The 16,641-nt window shown below is 42.5% G+C and overlaps 1 protein-coding gene across 3 annotated transcripts in view; it reads left to right on the top strand.

Moving 5' to 3' along the window:
- Window positions 1-16,641, top strand: part of b4galnt3b (beta-1,4-N-acetyl-galactosaminyl transferase 3b) — a 264,672-nt gene that overhangs the window by 74,606 nt on the left and 173,425 nt on the right. For all 3 annotated transcript variants that reach the window (XR_010976873.1, XM_068050686.1, XM_068050685.1), the window contains exon 2: window positions 14,676-14,782. Coding sequence is in view for 2 of the 3 variants with exons in the window: in XM_068050686.1 (XP_067906787.1) it covers window positions 14,676-14,782 (107 nt within the window). In the remaining variant the exon portion in view is untranslated. The remainder of the gene's footprint in view (window positions 1-14,675; window positions 14,783-16,641) is intronic.

Genomic DNA, 16,641 nt, shown 5'->3' with positions numbered 1-16,641 from the left:
AAGGTAGGTTAAACATTTCTAAATGGGGCTAGGACAGTGGTGAAGGACCCCTTTTTAAATGGATTAGTAATCACGGACCTGGCCTCCCCCCCCGCCCCCCACAAATGATACTATATAATGCTTATATGAAAATTCTGCATGTAACAAGTATTTTAATATTGCTTTTGTGTTATTCATTTGGGTGAAATAATTATTGATCATTGAAATCAGAAGTGTTGGCAACATCACTAAGGGAGATAAATGCCAACACAGACTGGTTAGGCCAAATTACCTGTTTCGTATTGTAATTTCGATGTAATGAATATTGCTGTTGTGAAAGTAATGCAGCAGTGTCATTTACCATGTGAAATGTTCATGGAATAAACAAACCGCTTAATGTTTGTCAGATCAATGAAAGTATTTGATAGACAACAGTATTGGTAAATTTAATAACCTGCCTATACCATACTCACTGCCATTTTAAACACGTTCAGTGAATTGAGTTCCAGTATTCAATGCAAAGTCAGCAGAAATCAGGAGACAACTAGATGGCTATTTAAATTAAATTTTCATGCCAGACTTGTTCAAGGGATGATAGATTGATGCAATCAAAGTAGTATAGCTCCCTTGTGTGGTTTGTCGAGCAACCAACAAAGTCTGAGGCTGTTCTGGAAGTAACTTGGAGTAGGAGGAATACAGAGTGTGGATAGTGACATACAAATGCAGAATGTCATTCAGAAGCAGCTGTCAGGAGAGGTACAAGTACTGCCAGAGTGACTTTCACTCCAGTAGCCCTCAGCCTTTCTCCATGTGCACTCCCCTCCTCATGTGGCAGCTGCAGTCTGCTCATGCCCCTGGCCACTGCTCGTTTGTAGTGTGAATCACATCCTGTGGTTATTCATTACCATTTTGTAGACCCCCTCCCCACTCCTCCAAAGGCGTCCGCAGACCCCAATTTGAGAATCACTGAGCTAGGATTAACAGAAGTTTAAATGCCTTCAATATCAACTGGATTGCCATTTCTTCCCCCAGTAGCTGGATATCCTTGCTGCAGTATGATGATGCACAGCAGTGTAGGTTTGGCTCTACCAGTGCACTTTATACAGTCCTGTTTTCATCTTCTGAGATTTGTTTCAGTGCCTCGTTCTATCAATATATACCAAGATCTGGTTACTTTTTCTTAACCGCTGTAGCACACAATACTGCTGGTTTCAATGAGCTATTTATAGATTGCTCTCCTAAGCCTAAAGCTATATAGCTTGTATCTGCACCAGACCAAATAAGTGCATCTGTATTGCATAAAATTCTCATGGCTATACCCCTTTCCAGTTTTCTTTTTCTGTTTCTCCTAAGGAGTGTCTCTTTGCATTTGCCCATCTAATGCTATCATTGAATCCAGTTTCTGTGATGCCTGTGTTATCATAGTCTTCCTCTCTAGCCAGAGTTCTCCTATTTTACTCCTAAGATATTCTTGTACATTTCATTTATCTTAATTCCAAGATCCTTAATTTGAATGAATCTGTTAATTTAAATTGAAATCTTGAACAAAATGCTCCTGTGCTGTCTTATTAAAAGTGCTTAATTTAAACCAGTTGAGCAGGTTTTTTTCAAGCAGGCGGTAACTTTGCATTAATAGTAGAATTCTGAGGTATCCATTTCCCCCACTCTCGACTATTATTTGCTTGTTTGGTCCTTTATCTCTATATAACTTTTTTTTGTAAAGCTATAGATCAGGATTAATTGATGTGGTGCAAATCCTGAGGCTTTATAAAGTGTGGGTGCAGCAGAATGTTTTCTACATTGATTTTATGTGCACGGTCAGCAATGGTTAGGTTAGGCTTTAGGTTCATGTTTGCGAAGAATGCATATCATTCATAGATCATACCAAAGACTATTTATCCATAAATTGCACACAGCATCGTGAGTTGCTGCTGAAATATTCATTAATACTTGAACTGCTATAAGACCATAGCGTTTGTTTTTGCAGACAGCCTTCATTTTTATTTTAAGCAGTCAGTTCTTTTTCTAGATTCACTCCAGTTTCTGTTGTGACGTGTTTTATTAGCAATTATAGTACCACAGGTTTTCTTTGTGCTGACTGAGTTGAGAAATCCAGAGGAAATACGAACATATGAAAATGTCAGTCGGGGAAAGACCAGCTGGTCAACCTGGTCGATATAGTACCTATGCCCTGTGCATCATAATTCAGCCATTCGCTACTCACCAAGACCCATTTAATCTGAGAGATGAATAACCTGGAAACTTCCTCTAATCTCTGCCTGTCCCTTGCAGGCAATCGAAACTGACCCAAGAGATCATATTCACCATGATGTGCATTATATGGCATCTACCTTTTTATATGATGTAGTCTCATCGACAGGTTTGCGGCTGCCTGCAATGAATTTGGCCTAACCATCAGCCTCAAGAAAACGAACATCATGGGGCAGGATGTCAGAAATGTTCCATCCATCAATATTGGCGACCACACTCTGGAAGTGGTTCAAGAGTTCACCTACCTAGGCTCAACTATCACCAGTAACTTGTCTCTAGATGCAGAAATCAACAAGCGCATGGGAAAGGCTTCCACTGCTATGTCCAGACTGGCCAAGAGAATGTGGGAAAATGGCGCACTGACACGGAACACAAAAGTCCGAGTGTATTAAGCCTGTGTCCTCAGTACCTTGCTCTATGGCAGCGAGGCCTGGACAAACGTATGTCAGCCATCTTCGCTGCCTCCAGAGAATACTTGGCATCAGGTGGCAGGACCGTATCTCCAACACCGAAGTCCTCGAGGCGGCCAACATCCCCAGCTTATACACACTACTGAGTCAGCGGCGCTTGAGATGGCTTGGCCATGTGAGCCGCATGGAAGATGGCAGGATCCCCAAAGACACATTGTACAGCGAGCTCGCCACTGGTATCAGACCCATCGGCCGTCCATGTCTCCGCTTTAAAACCGTCTGCAAACGCGACATGAAATCCTGTGACATTGATTACAAGTCGTGGGAGTCAGTTGCCAGCGTTCGCTGGAGCTGGCGGACAGCCATAAAGGCGGGGCTAAAGAGTGGCGAGTCGAAGAGACTTAGCAGTTGGCAGGAAAAAAGACAGAGGCGCAAGGGAAGAGCCAACTGTGTAACAGCCCCGACAATCAAGTTTTTCTGCAGCACCTGTGGAAGAGCCTGTCACTCTAGAATTGGCCTTTATAGCCACTCCAGGCGCGGCTCCACACACCACTGACCACCTCCAGGCGCTTACCCATTGTCTCTCGAGATAAGGAGGCCAAAGAAGAATCTCTGCTCCAACCAGGAACTAGTCCAGCTCTCTTTTTGTTGAAGGTGTACAGAAAATCAGCATTGCACAAACTGGCAACTTGTTCCTTATGTCTGCTATTCTCTGGGAAATGAAGAACTGCCCAACAACTAACCTGATTTTACCATTGGGTAACATAGACATGACCCTGGTCCTCCCCATACTATCTAATTGAAATAATTTGTCAATGAGAACACAGCCTATTCCTTCATTATTTTACAGACCTCCAATCAAATCATCCCATTGCTTCTCTAAAGAATATAGATACAGCTTTTTAAGACTATCTGGGCAGCTCAAGAGCTTTTTTAAACTGGAAATTCACCTTGTGGCCCTCCACTGACCTTTTCCAAAGCCTCCATATTCCCCACCATGTAAGGTGATCAAAATCAGCACAGTACTCTAAATGGGGCCTAACCAAGGTCTTGAACAAGGATAAAATGGTTTTGTTTTGAATTACATGGTCCTGCAATCACCCCACATTTCCATAGTTCGTGTGTTTCCCAACCCGTCTTCCAATGTCAATAGACTTCATTACCTGGTTGGACAATTATTCTCTCAGTCAGATGGCTTTTGTCCCATTTCTGATATTTTTGTATGCAAAGTGTTCAAGGAATTTAATTTTTTTATTGGCCCTATGATTTTTCTCCTAGAGATTAATCTTTAATTCCTGGAGATTCCAGGACATTTTGGAGGATTGGCAACCCTATCCGCACATAGTAATTTCCAAACCTCTGCTGTCTGTCAGGGCAGGTACTGAACAAAAACAGGCTGCCTTCCAGTAAGAAAGGAAAATAAGTAAATATCTGTTGGTTGCTCATCACTAGATAGATAGATAGATGAGGGGGACCATTCAGACAATCTCAGTTCATCCATTAGACTGGTTTTAAAATACATACTTTCCTTGATCATATATATCGTCTGATTGTCTTGATGAATGAATCTATTCTGTAGCACACCTCAGGGTGGTTAAATTAAATTTGGTTCACTGAGGCCTGGAAACCGGTCACTTACTCTCACTGTCAGCCATGGCAAAAGAAGACCCAAAGATTGGAGTGAAATAATGTGACAGTAGATAAAGAACAAATCAATAAATCCAATAAGAAATACATCTTCAACCAAAGAATGATCAGAATGTGGAGTATTTTGCTTTTATTTATATCAGAATGTGGAGCTTGCTGCCACCGGGAGTAGTTGAGGCAAATAACACATGCATTTGTGTGGATCCTAGATAAGCACATGAATGAGAAAGAAATGAAAGATATGTTGATAAGATTAGATGATGCAAATAGAGTGAGAAGAGGCTTGTGTGGAACATAAACATCAGCATGGAGTAGTTGGCTGGTGTAAATCCTGTGCTGTAAATTCTATATAATTCTGTGACTGCAGTTCAGTGCCCTATTTGCTTAAGTTGCAGCTTCATAGCATTCATAGTGATCCTTATGAGGGTTATGAACGATGATACCAAGATGTTTTTCTTTCACCAAGGCTTCAGTTCTGTTCCATATAAAGTGTATGCCCACAAGCATTTTATTGCACTTTTAAGTTAAGTAGCATTTGCCATATGTGGGCCCCTTGCCGCAAAACATCAAGATCTGCTTGTGATAGAATGGTGGAAGACGATGAACCTAACATTTGTATAAATCTTTATCATCCGCACACTTGATTATTTTCCCCCAAACACCTACGTCCATGTCATTAATAAAGGTAGTAAAAAGCAACTGCCATAACACTGATTCCTTTGGGAATCCACTAGAAAATACTATCCAAGCTGGTTCATTGCCGTTGTTGATAACTCTGTGCCTGTGGATATGTAACCAATTCTTCTCATGGAATCACAGAATGATGCAGCACAGAAGGAGGCCATTCAGCCCATGCTGTCTGTGTTGCCTCTTTGAAAAAGCTGTCCAATTAGTCCTACTCCCTTGCTCTTTCCCCATAGCCCTGATTTTTTTTTTCCAATTTCTTGTCATAGTTATTAAATATGCTTCCATCACCTCTTCAGGTAGTGCATTCCAGATCAAAACTACTCGCCGTGTAATTTTTTTTTCTAGCATTGTTGGTTCTTTTGTTATTTACCTGTTTTAAATTGTGTCCTCTAGTTACTGACTCCTGCCACTGGAAACAGTTTTTTTTTCTCAAAGTCCTTCATGATGCTTAACACCTCTAACAAATTAACCTTGTCCTTCTATGCCCTTAAGGACAACAGCCCCAGTTTTTCTAGTCTCTCCATGCAGCTGAAGTCTTTCATCTCTGCCATTCTAGTAATTTTTTTTCTGCATCCTTATTAAGGCCTTGACATTCTTCCCAAAGTGTGGTGTCACTTTCCAGCATTAAATTTCATCTGCTCTGTGTCTGCCCATTTCACTAGTCTGTCTGTTCTCTTGAAGTCTGTTGCTATACTGCCCAGTGTTTACTACATTTAGAGTCATGAGTCATTTTGGCACAGAAGGAGGCCATTGGGCCCATTGAGTTTGTGCCTGCTCTCTGCGAAGCAATCCAGTCAGTCCCACTCCCTTACTCGATCCCTGTAGCCCTCCAAGTTTACTTCTTTCAACTGCCCATCCAATTTCCTTTTGAAATCATTGTATCTGCTTCCACCAGCATCGTGGGCAGCGAGTTCCAGGTCATTACCACTCGCTGCTTGAAAAAAAAGTTCTTCCCCAAATTTCCCCCTGCATCTCTTGCCTAAAACTTTCAATTTGTGTCCCCTAGTCCTTGTACCATCAGTTAATGGGAACAGTTTTTCCTTGCCTAATTTATTGAAGCCTGTCAAAATCTTGTACATCTCTATCAAATCTCCCCACAATCTCCTTTGCTCCAGGGAGAACAACCCCAACTTTTCCAACTTAACCTTGTAACTAAAATTCCCCATCCCTGGAGCCATTCTGGTAAATCTCCTCTGCACCCTGTCAAGGACCCTCACATCTATCCTTTCTAAAGTGTGGTGACCAGAACTGGATGCAACACTCCAGTTGGGGCCTAACCAGAGCTTTATAAAGATTCAGCATAACTTCTCTGCTTTTGTTCTCAATTCCTCTATTTATGAAGCCCAAGATCTGATTATGCTTTGCTAACCACTCTCTCAATATATCCTGCCACCTTCAAAGATTGATGCACATGCACCCCCAGGTCCCTCTGTTCCTGCACTCTCTTTAGAACTGTGCCATTAAGTCTATACTGCCTCACCCTATCCATTCTGCCAAAATGCATCACCTCACACTTGTCTGTATTAAATTCCATCTGCCACCTCTCTGCCCATTGTGCTAGCCTATCTATGTCCTGTTGCAGGTGGTTCGTATCATCCTCACTGTTTGCTGCTACTCGAAGTTTGGTATAGTCAGCAAATTTTGAAATTTTACTCTTTCTGCCAAGATCCAAGTCATTTATATATAGCAAAAAAGCAATGGTCCAAGCACTTAACCTTGGGGAACACCACTGTCTACCATTTTCCAGTCTGAAAAATAACCATTTACCTGACTTTTCTGTCCTGAAGCCAATTCTTTGTCCAACTGGACACTGACCCTCCTATTCCATGATCCACAGTTTTGTTAACCAGCCTTTTATGTGGTACTTTATCAAACAGTTTCTTAAAATCCATACAGATAACATCCACTGCATTCCCTTCATCAATGGGCAAGAAGCTAGCTGTTTGGTGAGTATCTGGTAAGTGGTTAAGGTCCTAAAGTTTAAAATAGTACAGGAACTAGTGGTAAGGTTAATATAATAACTAAAAATGGAAAATAAATAATTGAATAAAATAATTAAGTAGTTAATTAAAGCACATTAAGGATGGCAGGACAGGTGATGTGTCACTGCTGCAGCATGTGGGAGCTCCTGGATGCCTGTATGATCCAGGGCAAACACGTCTGCAGTAAATGTTTGCAGCTCGAGGAGCTTCGGCTCAGTCATTGAGCTGGAGGCCGAGCTGCAGACACTAAGACACATCAGGGAGGAGGAAAACAACCTGGACACTTTGTACCAGGAGGCAGTCACACCCCTTAGGATAGGATCTCCTGATTTAGCCAGTGGTCAGAAACAGGAGAGTGTGGCTACAGCTGAGGCAGATAAGGGGACCCAGAGGGCAGGAGTGCAGGAGCCTCAGCCTTTGCGATTGTCCAACCGGTTTGAGGTTCTTTCAGCTTCTTTGGATGAGAGTGGGGGCTGCAGGGTGGATGGGCTAAGTGACCATGGCACCACAGTACAGGAAATCATTTAAGTGGGGGAGCATAAAGGAATGTAGTGGTAGTAGGGGACAGTATAGTGAGGGGGATTGACACTGTTCTCTGCAGCAAAGAGGGAGAGTCCAGTAGGCTGTGTTGCCTGCCAGGGTTCGGGACAACTGCTCAGGGCTGGAGAGGAACTTACAGTGGGAGGAGGAGGATCCAGTCGTCGTCCATATAGGTAATGACAATGACATAGGCAGAATGTGAAAAGAGGTTCTGCATAGTTAGTATGAGGAGCTAGGCACCAAATTAAGAAGCAGAACCTTGAAGTTAATAACCTCTGGATTATTAGCTGATCATGTGCAAGTAGGCATGGGGCAAATAAGAATAGAGAAATGAATGCATGGCTCAAAGACTGGTGTGGTAGATGTAGGTTCCAGTTCGTGGGACACTGGCACCAGTACTGGAGAAAGTGGGGCCTGTACCGTTGGGATGGTCTATACCTGAACCGTGCTGGGGCTGGTGTTCCAGTAAGTGACGAAACAAGGGAGTTAGAGAGGATTTTAAACTAAGTAGTTGGGGGCAAGGGATCAAATTTGGGAAGATATGGTAAATCAAAGAGTAGAGACAAGGCAAGAGAGAAAGGTATTAATATGCGAAATGATAAACAGACCATGACAGGAAGGGATAGAGGGTACAAATCTAAGAGTAAATCAGCAGTCAAGGCTAGATGTTACAAAAATGATAAAAGGAAAAACCTAAAGGTGTTGTATCTGAATGCACATAGAATTCGAAACAAAACAGATGAACTGAAAGCGCAAATAGAAATAAATAAGTATGATCTCATAGCCATTACAGAGACATGGCCGCATGATGACATAGATTGGGACCTGAATATTGAAGGGTACATGGCATTTAGGAAGGACAGGAAGCGAGGAAAAGGTGGAGGGGTAACTCATTAATGATGGTATTAGCACAATAGAGAGGGATGACTTAAGTTCAGGAAACCAGAATGTAGAAGCAGTTTGGGTAGAGATGAGAAATGATAAAAAGGCAAGATGTCACTTGTGGGAGTGGTGTACAGGCCGTCTAACAGTAACCACATGGTAGGACAGAGTATAAAGGAAGAAATAATGGGAGCGTGTCAGAAAGGTACAGCAATAATCATGGGGGATTTTAATCTCCACATAGACAGGAAAAATCAGATGGGCAAAGGTAGCCTAAATGGGTTCATTGAATATTTTTGGGATAGTTTCTTAGAACAGCACGTTCTGGAGCCAACCAGACAGCAGGCTATACTAGACCTGGTATTGTGCAATAAGATGGGATTAATGTCTCATCCAAAAAATGGCACCTTCGATGGTGTAGCACTCCCTCAGTACTGCACTGGAGTGTGAACCTGGATTATGTGCTCAAGTCTGGAGTGGGACTTGAACTTGAGTTTTTGACTCTGGCAAGAGTGCTATCCACTGAGCCACAACTGGTACCGAAAGTGTAGGTGGTGACGCTGGTTTTGCTTGGTTCTGGATTGTTTGTCGCCTCTTAGCTTGGTGCACAGTCAACCAGAGATTAAGTGGCCACATACCAGGATTAGACAGAGATAGGCCTTATATAATCTGATGAAATTTCTGGGGATGGCTGCTTTCTGTAGATCCTCACAATTGGCCTGGCTGATGTCCTGGCAGCAATAATGTTGATGAATCCATGCTACATTCCTCTTGAAAGTTATATCCAGGAATATCTGCTGGTAGTGATTGATTTTGATAGCTCAATCTTCATGCTGCTCTTTCATGTGCTTGTTTCTTTAGGCGAATGGCATGCATGGTGATTTTTTGTTTGTGTGGGGTTTAACAGAATTCGCTATTATGATCCCGTGGATATCAGCAAACCAAAAGAGCCAAATTTACCAAATAACCCCAAAGAGAAAAACCTAGATGGTCAAGATTTCATTTCTATAACTTTTACTTCAACAATCGAACCAAAATCAACATAAATTAAACGTGAATGAATGGATCACAGTTAATGTGTAATTTGTAATATATATTAACTATCAGATACAACCGAGATAGATTTCATGGATTTACTGGGCAGTCTGCTCAGCATATATGGCACCAATTACAGCAACAAAGTTCTTCAAAGCTTTGCTCTTCCTCAGGGAGATATCTCGCTTCTTTCTTCAAGTATTTAGCTGCTGTTTCTTGTCCGACAGCGGTTCCCCTCAATTTCAATTCCACAGGTACGATCTTCACCAAAAGTGCATTTCCCCAGAACCTCCTCAGCTTGGCTCACGGCAGTCTTGATGGCGTGGAATCACCAGTATGCCCTTTATTCGACCCCTGCAGTGACAACCCTGTGCATTGTATGGCCGATTCTGGTTAAGCAGCCAATTTAAGCAACAGAAACATCTCCTGAATTCAGTCTTCACTTTTTTCAGATTCCTGGCGCTCTTGCACCTGCCTGGTCTGCATGATCTGGGGAGGACTCTGTGTCTCCTTTTATCTGGTTACAACCAGTTTCCATTTCTGTTTCAATTCTAGTTTCCCTTTCGGTTAGGGTCTGTAAAAAAAAAAAATAAAAGAGCTTTGCAACCATGAATTCCATTACATTATTGACGTGCCTATTCCTCCAGATCCCCTGTCATCACTGGTACCTTTCCTGATGGTACTTCTGAAGGATAGCTAAGTCGCAATGTCATCAGCAATTTGGGCAATTGACCTCAATGAGAAACTGAAGTAGGCTGAGAACAGCATTCCTGTCATTGGAAAGAACCTGATGGAGATTTTTGTGTTCCCTCTGACACCATTTGAACGGTCAGTCAGGAAATTGGATATTCATTGCACTAGCTGACCAGCATGTCGAGTTCAGAGATGGCATATTGTAGCCCATGGAGCTAAACCTTGTTCATGTGCATTCTTTCTTGTTAAAGGGATAGAGAATGTGCTCTGGCAGTCATTGCTGGTGTTGCTATTTCATCTTCTGAACCCAGCTTGGCCAGAATTAAAAATGGCACTGCTGTCTTGAGTTGATGTTGATATAATAAGTGATTACCTCCAGCAGCTTTCCCAGGCAGTTGCTCAGACTGGAGGGCCAGTTGTTGTTGGGTTCACTGCAGTCTTGGCCTGGTTTGTGGATAATTGTGATCAAAACTGATATCAGCATCTCTGGAAGTAGTCAGGCACTGAAATTCTGCATGCCCTACACAGACAGAAAGACTAATGAGAAGTGCTGGAAATGGCTGGAGAAAAGAGAAAATTAGTGCATAACATCAGAGAGAGAAAGATGCAATACTTTGGTCACATCATTAGAGCAGAAGGTAGACAGAGGCAATTATTGGAAGGAAATATCGATGGAGAACATGGGAGAGGGAAGCCAAGAAGAAAATGGATGATGGATATTATAGACTCGATGCAGTTGACCTATGCAGCATGTGTAAGGACAGCGCAGGACAGACAGAGGGTGAAGATCAATGGCAGTCAACCTTCTGGGAAGCTAATGACACCAATGAATGAACGATGACTTGAAGAGCTCAGGTGACTACTGAAGAACATTTAATGTCATCCTGTCCTGAGACACACTCGTGCTTCTTAGGCATAACTGGACTCCTGGAGCAGTTCTTGATTGGGCTAGGGCAATTGGATTTCACTTCAGCGCATATCCTCTCCATTACTTGCTCAAAAGATCCGATAGTTTGGGTTATGAGTGGATGCAATCTTCCATTTCCTTTTCAAGTTGCTGTCAAATTCCATGTGACTTGGTTTGGCATGGACAGAACAGAAGTAATTCTCCGCATCTGTCTCTGCACTGCAGCTGGGAAAATGCAGTGTCAGTATGTTTTTGAACTGTGTGCCCTATATAATTTTTTTCATCTTTGTTCCAAAATATTCTGGCATATTGTTTTCATTTAATGTTTCTGTGGGGGGAAAACATCCCACTGCTTTTCGGCATTGGTTTTGAGAAGACGGCAAGTTTTAGTCGCCAGATAGTTAACTGATGTTTTTGTCTTGTTGATTGATGATTTAATGTAGTTTCTCCGAGCTTAGTGATGTGTTTGGGCATCATAGCAGTCCTAGTGCCAGACTTCACCAGTATTGCTGATTTTGCTGTTCCTATTGGAGCATCCGTTAGTTGCTTACTGACCTGGCCACGGTCATGGGTTTTTTTAAATAATTGGCTGGATAATGTTCTCTACTAGAAGTGCCAGAATAGGCTCACTTGTAGCCTGAGTCAGAAGGTTTAAGCTTCACTTCAGAGACTTGAGTAGATGATCTACGCTGACTGTTCAATGCTGTGCTAAGGGGATGTTGCACTGTTGGAGGTGTTGTCTTTCAGATGAGATGTTAAAACAAATGGGGGTGATCTCTTGGGTGAATGTAAAAGATCCCAAGACACTTTCCCAGGATAAGCAGGGATGTGCTTCTGGTTTCCTGGCAAACACTTATCCCTCAACTAACTCTGCCATGGTCATTTACTTCATTGCTGTTTGTGGGACCTTGTGCACAAATAGTCAACTGCATTTCTCTATATTTCAGTAATGACTCTCGACTTTATTGGGTGTAAACATTTTGGCAGCCCAGATAGCTTTTTTTTTTGTAGTCCTATCCTAGTGTTCTGGGCAGTCAGATTTAGCAGAAAAGTTTGGTGCAATCAACTGGAAGATGATCACTCTCCACATCTTCGCTGACCCTACAGCCTCAGCACTTGCTGTTACAGCTGTTACAATGGTATCATGGGCATTGAAATTGTGTGGTAGACCTTTGGTGGGGCAGGAGGTGCTTTAAGATGCTGTAGCCTGGGTCCTCGGTTATTTTCCACAGCATTCTGCAGCATTCATGATCTACCATCCCACATTCATTTTACACTTAAGTCTCCCTAGATCTGTGGGTTGTTCCCAAATTGGGTATCCTGAATACTCAGGTCTATCTATTGTCCACCAGGGACTAACGCTTGTGGCACTCCTTGTTTCAGGTAAACTCTGGCTACTACATGCACCAGTTCGCAAATAGCGCCAAAGATGTTGATTGCAGAGTGCAGTGTTTGAGGAGGACAGCTGCTGCTCCTTTTCTGTCCGATCTGACAATGCTGTAGTTTAGTGGGCTGAACTTGTCTTTGCTGGAGAGATGATCTCATTTAACAAGGCTGTGTGGACATTGCTTTTCTGTAGTGTCTTCGACGGATTCATTATGCCTATTGTTAATATCGAGTATTTCCATTTTGGGTGAGACTTAGATTAGAAGCCAATTAGATTAATTGAATAGAAAAAAGTAAAGCCCAAGGGCATTAAAGCTGATGAGAACTTGTTGATTACCTTTGGTTGGAGAGGGAGTTCCAATTTTTTTTTTCTAAATTAGCTTAAGCTTTTCCCAGGAGCTTGATTGAGGGGGAAATTGGTGTGTGTAGGTGGCACCACGTCGGCCAGGTTTGATGGATCAGTTATATTTTCCTGCACTTTTTGTATGTGTACAGGAGCTCCAGGAGAATTAGATTAGATTAGAGATACAGCACTGAAACAGGCCCTTTGGCCCACCGAGTCTGTGCCGAACATCAACCACCCATTTTATACTAATCCCATATTCCCAACAAACATCCCCACCTGTCCCTATATTTCCCTACCACCTACCTATACTAGTGACAATTTATAATGGCCAATTTACCTATCAACCTGCAAGTCTTTTGGCTTGTGGGAGGAAACCGGAGCACCCGGAGAAAACCCACGCAGACACAGGGAGAACTTGCAAACTCCACACAGGCAGTTCCTGGAATCGAACCCGGGTCCCTGGAGCTGTGAGGCTGCGGTGCTAACCACTGCGCCACTGTGCCGCCCTATATATCCCTATATTTGTCAGTAATCCATTCCTAATTACTGCATTGTAGAATCATAAAACAAGTTTATTAAATTAAATTAAAATTTGCAAACAGGACTGAAGTTGAGTGCAACAGAAGATGCTCAGCATAATGCTGAAAATGTCTGAATGTACCACAACAGAAGTTTGAACCTACAAGTGAAGTAAAAGTAGATAAAATAGTTTGAGGTGTTAAATTATTATTTTCCAGAAATATAGTTAAATTACATTTTAAGAATGTGTTCTTACACATGAAAGACCTTTTTAATAAGGCTAAACTGTAAGTCATAGGACTTTAAGGGAGAACATGGCTTTGGATAGGCTGCTGGCTTTTCAAAAAATAGGAAACCACTGAAAGTGTAATGATAACCTGAGGGAAGTATTGTGAGGAACCTCACAGTGGCCAATGCTTGAACCCTTTTTTTCTTGAATCTGTGTAAATAACTTGCATATACAGAATTGGCTGACACAAAAATAGAGTGAGGGTACAGCAAAAGATTTGCAAAAGGATTCAGATTGGTTATGAAGTTGAGCAGATGCACAGCAGGGTGAGAAAGGGATTAGTTAGGCATATGGGCTTTATAAATAGAGGCATAAAGTACAAAAGCAAGGAAGTTATAGTGAACCTTTATAAAACACTGGTTCAGCCTCAACTGAAGTATTGTATCCAATTCTGTGCACCATGTTTTATGAAGGATGTGAAGACATTATAGAGAGGGTGTAGGAAAGATTCACGAGAATGGTTCCAGGGATGAGAGACTTCAGTTACGTGGACAGATTGGGGAAGAGTAGATTAAGAGGAGATTTGGTAGAGGTGTTACATTAAGACCTTTTCATTCCAGACTCTAAATTCAATTTGGTTTGATCTATCTTCATAGCTCATGCACACAGTTGGGATCAGCTTGTTGCACACCATTTAGTGAAGCAATTATGTTGCTTACAAAGCAACACAGAAAATGCCGGAAATACGTAGGTCAGGCAGCAACCATGGAGAAAGAAAGAGTTAACATTTCTTAATGTAGCATTGCATTGAAATACTGTATATAAAATATTGAACCCAGATTATTACTTCAGAGTAGACAAACAAAGTAGATCTGTTTAAAAAGTAGATTTCAAACAGATAACAGGAAAACCTCTTTTACTCATGAAATGAGCATCTACCAAGCAAGGTAATTAGAGGAAAAACATTGTAGTACTCAAAATACTGCTTGATCTTATAGGAGCTTCAATGGGCCAAATAGATTTTGACTTTTTAAAATGTTTTTATATCCCTATATTTGTCAGTAATCCATTCCTAATTACTGCATCCCTGTTGTCAGATTACTTAGACACAACTTGATATTCTTCACAAACTTACAATGTACTGACTCACATTTCTCTTTAGAATTCAGAAACTGGAAGAAGCAATCTCGTGTGCGAAGCAACAAAGTGCCTGGTGTTGATCGGGACTTGGAGTATTATAACGAAAGAAAGGAAGAGGCAGGGAATGAGGTAAGCCAGTAGTAACTAATGCTGTAAGTGCATTACAGACTGTTGCACAGCTTCCAGTTTTTTATGGCTACTAAATCCTCTACAGTTATTGGCTGGGATAGTTGCACAGACATTAGAGAGGGAAACCATTAAGCTATTTACAGTTTGAAAAGACGGTGGCGGCTAAATTCGATAGCCTCAAATGTGCGCAGGGATCACGGTGTAGGATTAATCCCTGCCCATTGATTGCAACGCAGGCAATATGCCAGGTTTGTGCTGCCTGCTCATTTCAATGTTTTCAGCATCCAGCCAGCACTAACTACACCAATATTGTATCTTGCTAGCACTGTTTAAAGCTAGCGTGCACTGCTTAAAGAGGAGGTATGTTGTGACTGGAAAAGGTGCTGGCAGTTATGCAGGAAGTGAGTCTGACCTGGGAAACATTTAAGAATGGCATAACGTGAGAGCAGGCTCCAGGTTTTTCGGACACTGCACTGGAGGCCTTGGTGGAGAAGGTATGCTGTAACTGCAAGAGGCCCTCCAGATATACGTTCAGAAGGCAGAGCGAGCAGATAGCCATGGAGGTCAATGCTTTGAATCAAGCCCGGAGGACCTGCATGCAGTGCTGCAAGAAGTTCAATGATTTCTCACAATTGGTCAAGGTTAGTGAATGCATCTTCAAATGTTGTATCCCGCCACTAGCCTCAGACGCTGCTGAATTCACCACACCTCGATAACTCTCCTGTGAACAATCTCTATCAGTCAGGACTCAGACCTGACATTCATATGCTGCACCATACGCTTATCATTGCTGCACGCCACACACCCACATCTCACGGGTTGTATATGCTGCCAGCTATTCAGCCACCTCAGCTGAACAGATTGCATTACATTCACTGATACACTTCCCCCTCTTGCAGGACAAGGTGGAGCTAACTGGAGAGGTACAGATACACCTGCATGTCCTAACCCCCCCATGGAGGAGACAGTACTGGCCATTATTGGGACAGCCATTGCTGATGCTATGGCTAGTGGTGGGGCTGAAATCATTGAATATGACAGTATCTTTATACCTAAATCATCTTACATATCACATCCGATCTTGCATCATCCCACAATCACTTCTGATTTACAAGATGCAGATGGTGGAAAGATTGCACCTCTAACTTGCCACACCACAGTTTTACTCTTGTGCGCTTCTACTTTTAGTTATCCAAGAGTGCAACCTGGCCAGGCAGTGGAGGAACAGCAAGAAGGTAGTGATGATGAAGAAACACCCTCACTTGATTTCACACTTTCAACCAGCAGCTCCGAAACTGCCATTCTGCATAATTTAGAGGATAGCATAGAGGCGGGATCTTCACACGATGAGACACCGGCACAAGTGGGCTGCAGCCAGGATAGGGGGCAAGGATAGCACAAGTGCCAGCTCGCTCGAGGGTGAGGTCACACATTGGTCTGCTGCAGAGGATTCAAATGAACACTTCAATGGGGCAGCCTACATAAGAATACTGATGGGTATGCACAACGCAATGCTTGATGCATTGGGAAGCCTGCCAGAAAACCTGCATGCAATGTTGAGAAGCATGGAGTCTACCAACAACTTGGCATAGGGCTTTGCGCAGAGCTTGGTGCCCACCCTATCCAGCATGGAAATGATGACCAGCTCAGTTTGCACACTTGTGGAAGCAACCAGGATGCTGTATCTGATGGCCGTGTTTCTGCTTCCATTGTTGCACACGCAGCAGCCACCCGAAGTTTGAGTGCTGCAGTTGAAGTTCAGACTGCTGCCATCATGGCTGTGGATACCAGTGTTCAAAGAAGCTTGCAGGGTGTCATAGCAGTCCAATATTTATCTTTTAACAGATTACTGAGGTGCC

Source organism: Heterodontus francisci, chromosome 18 (assembly GCF_036365525.1).
Source record: "Heterodontus francisci isolate sHetFra1 chromosome 18, sHetFra1.hap1, whole genome shotgun sequence".
Lineage (NCBI taxonomy): Eukaryota > Metazoa > Chordata > Chondrichthyes > Heterodontiformes > Heterodontidae > Heterodontus > Heterodontus francisci.
Note: the sequence above shows the minus strand (reverse complement) of the source record. Positions and strands in the feature narration are given on the sequence as shown.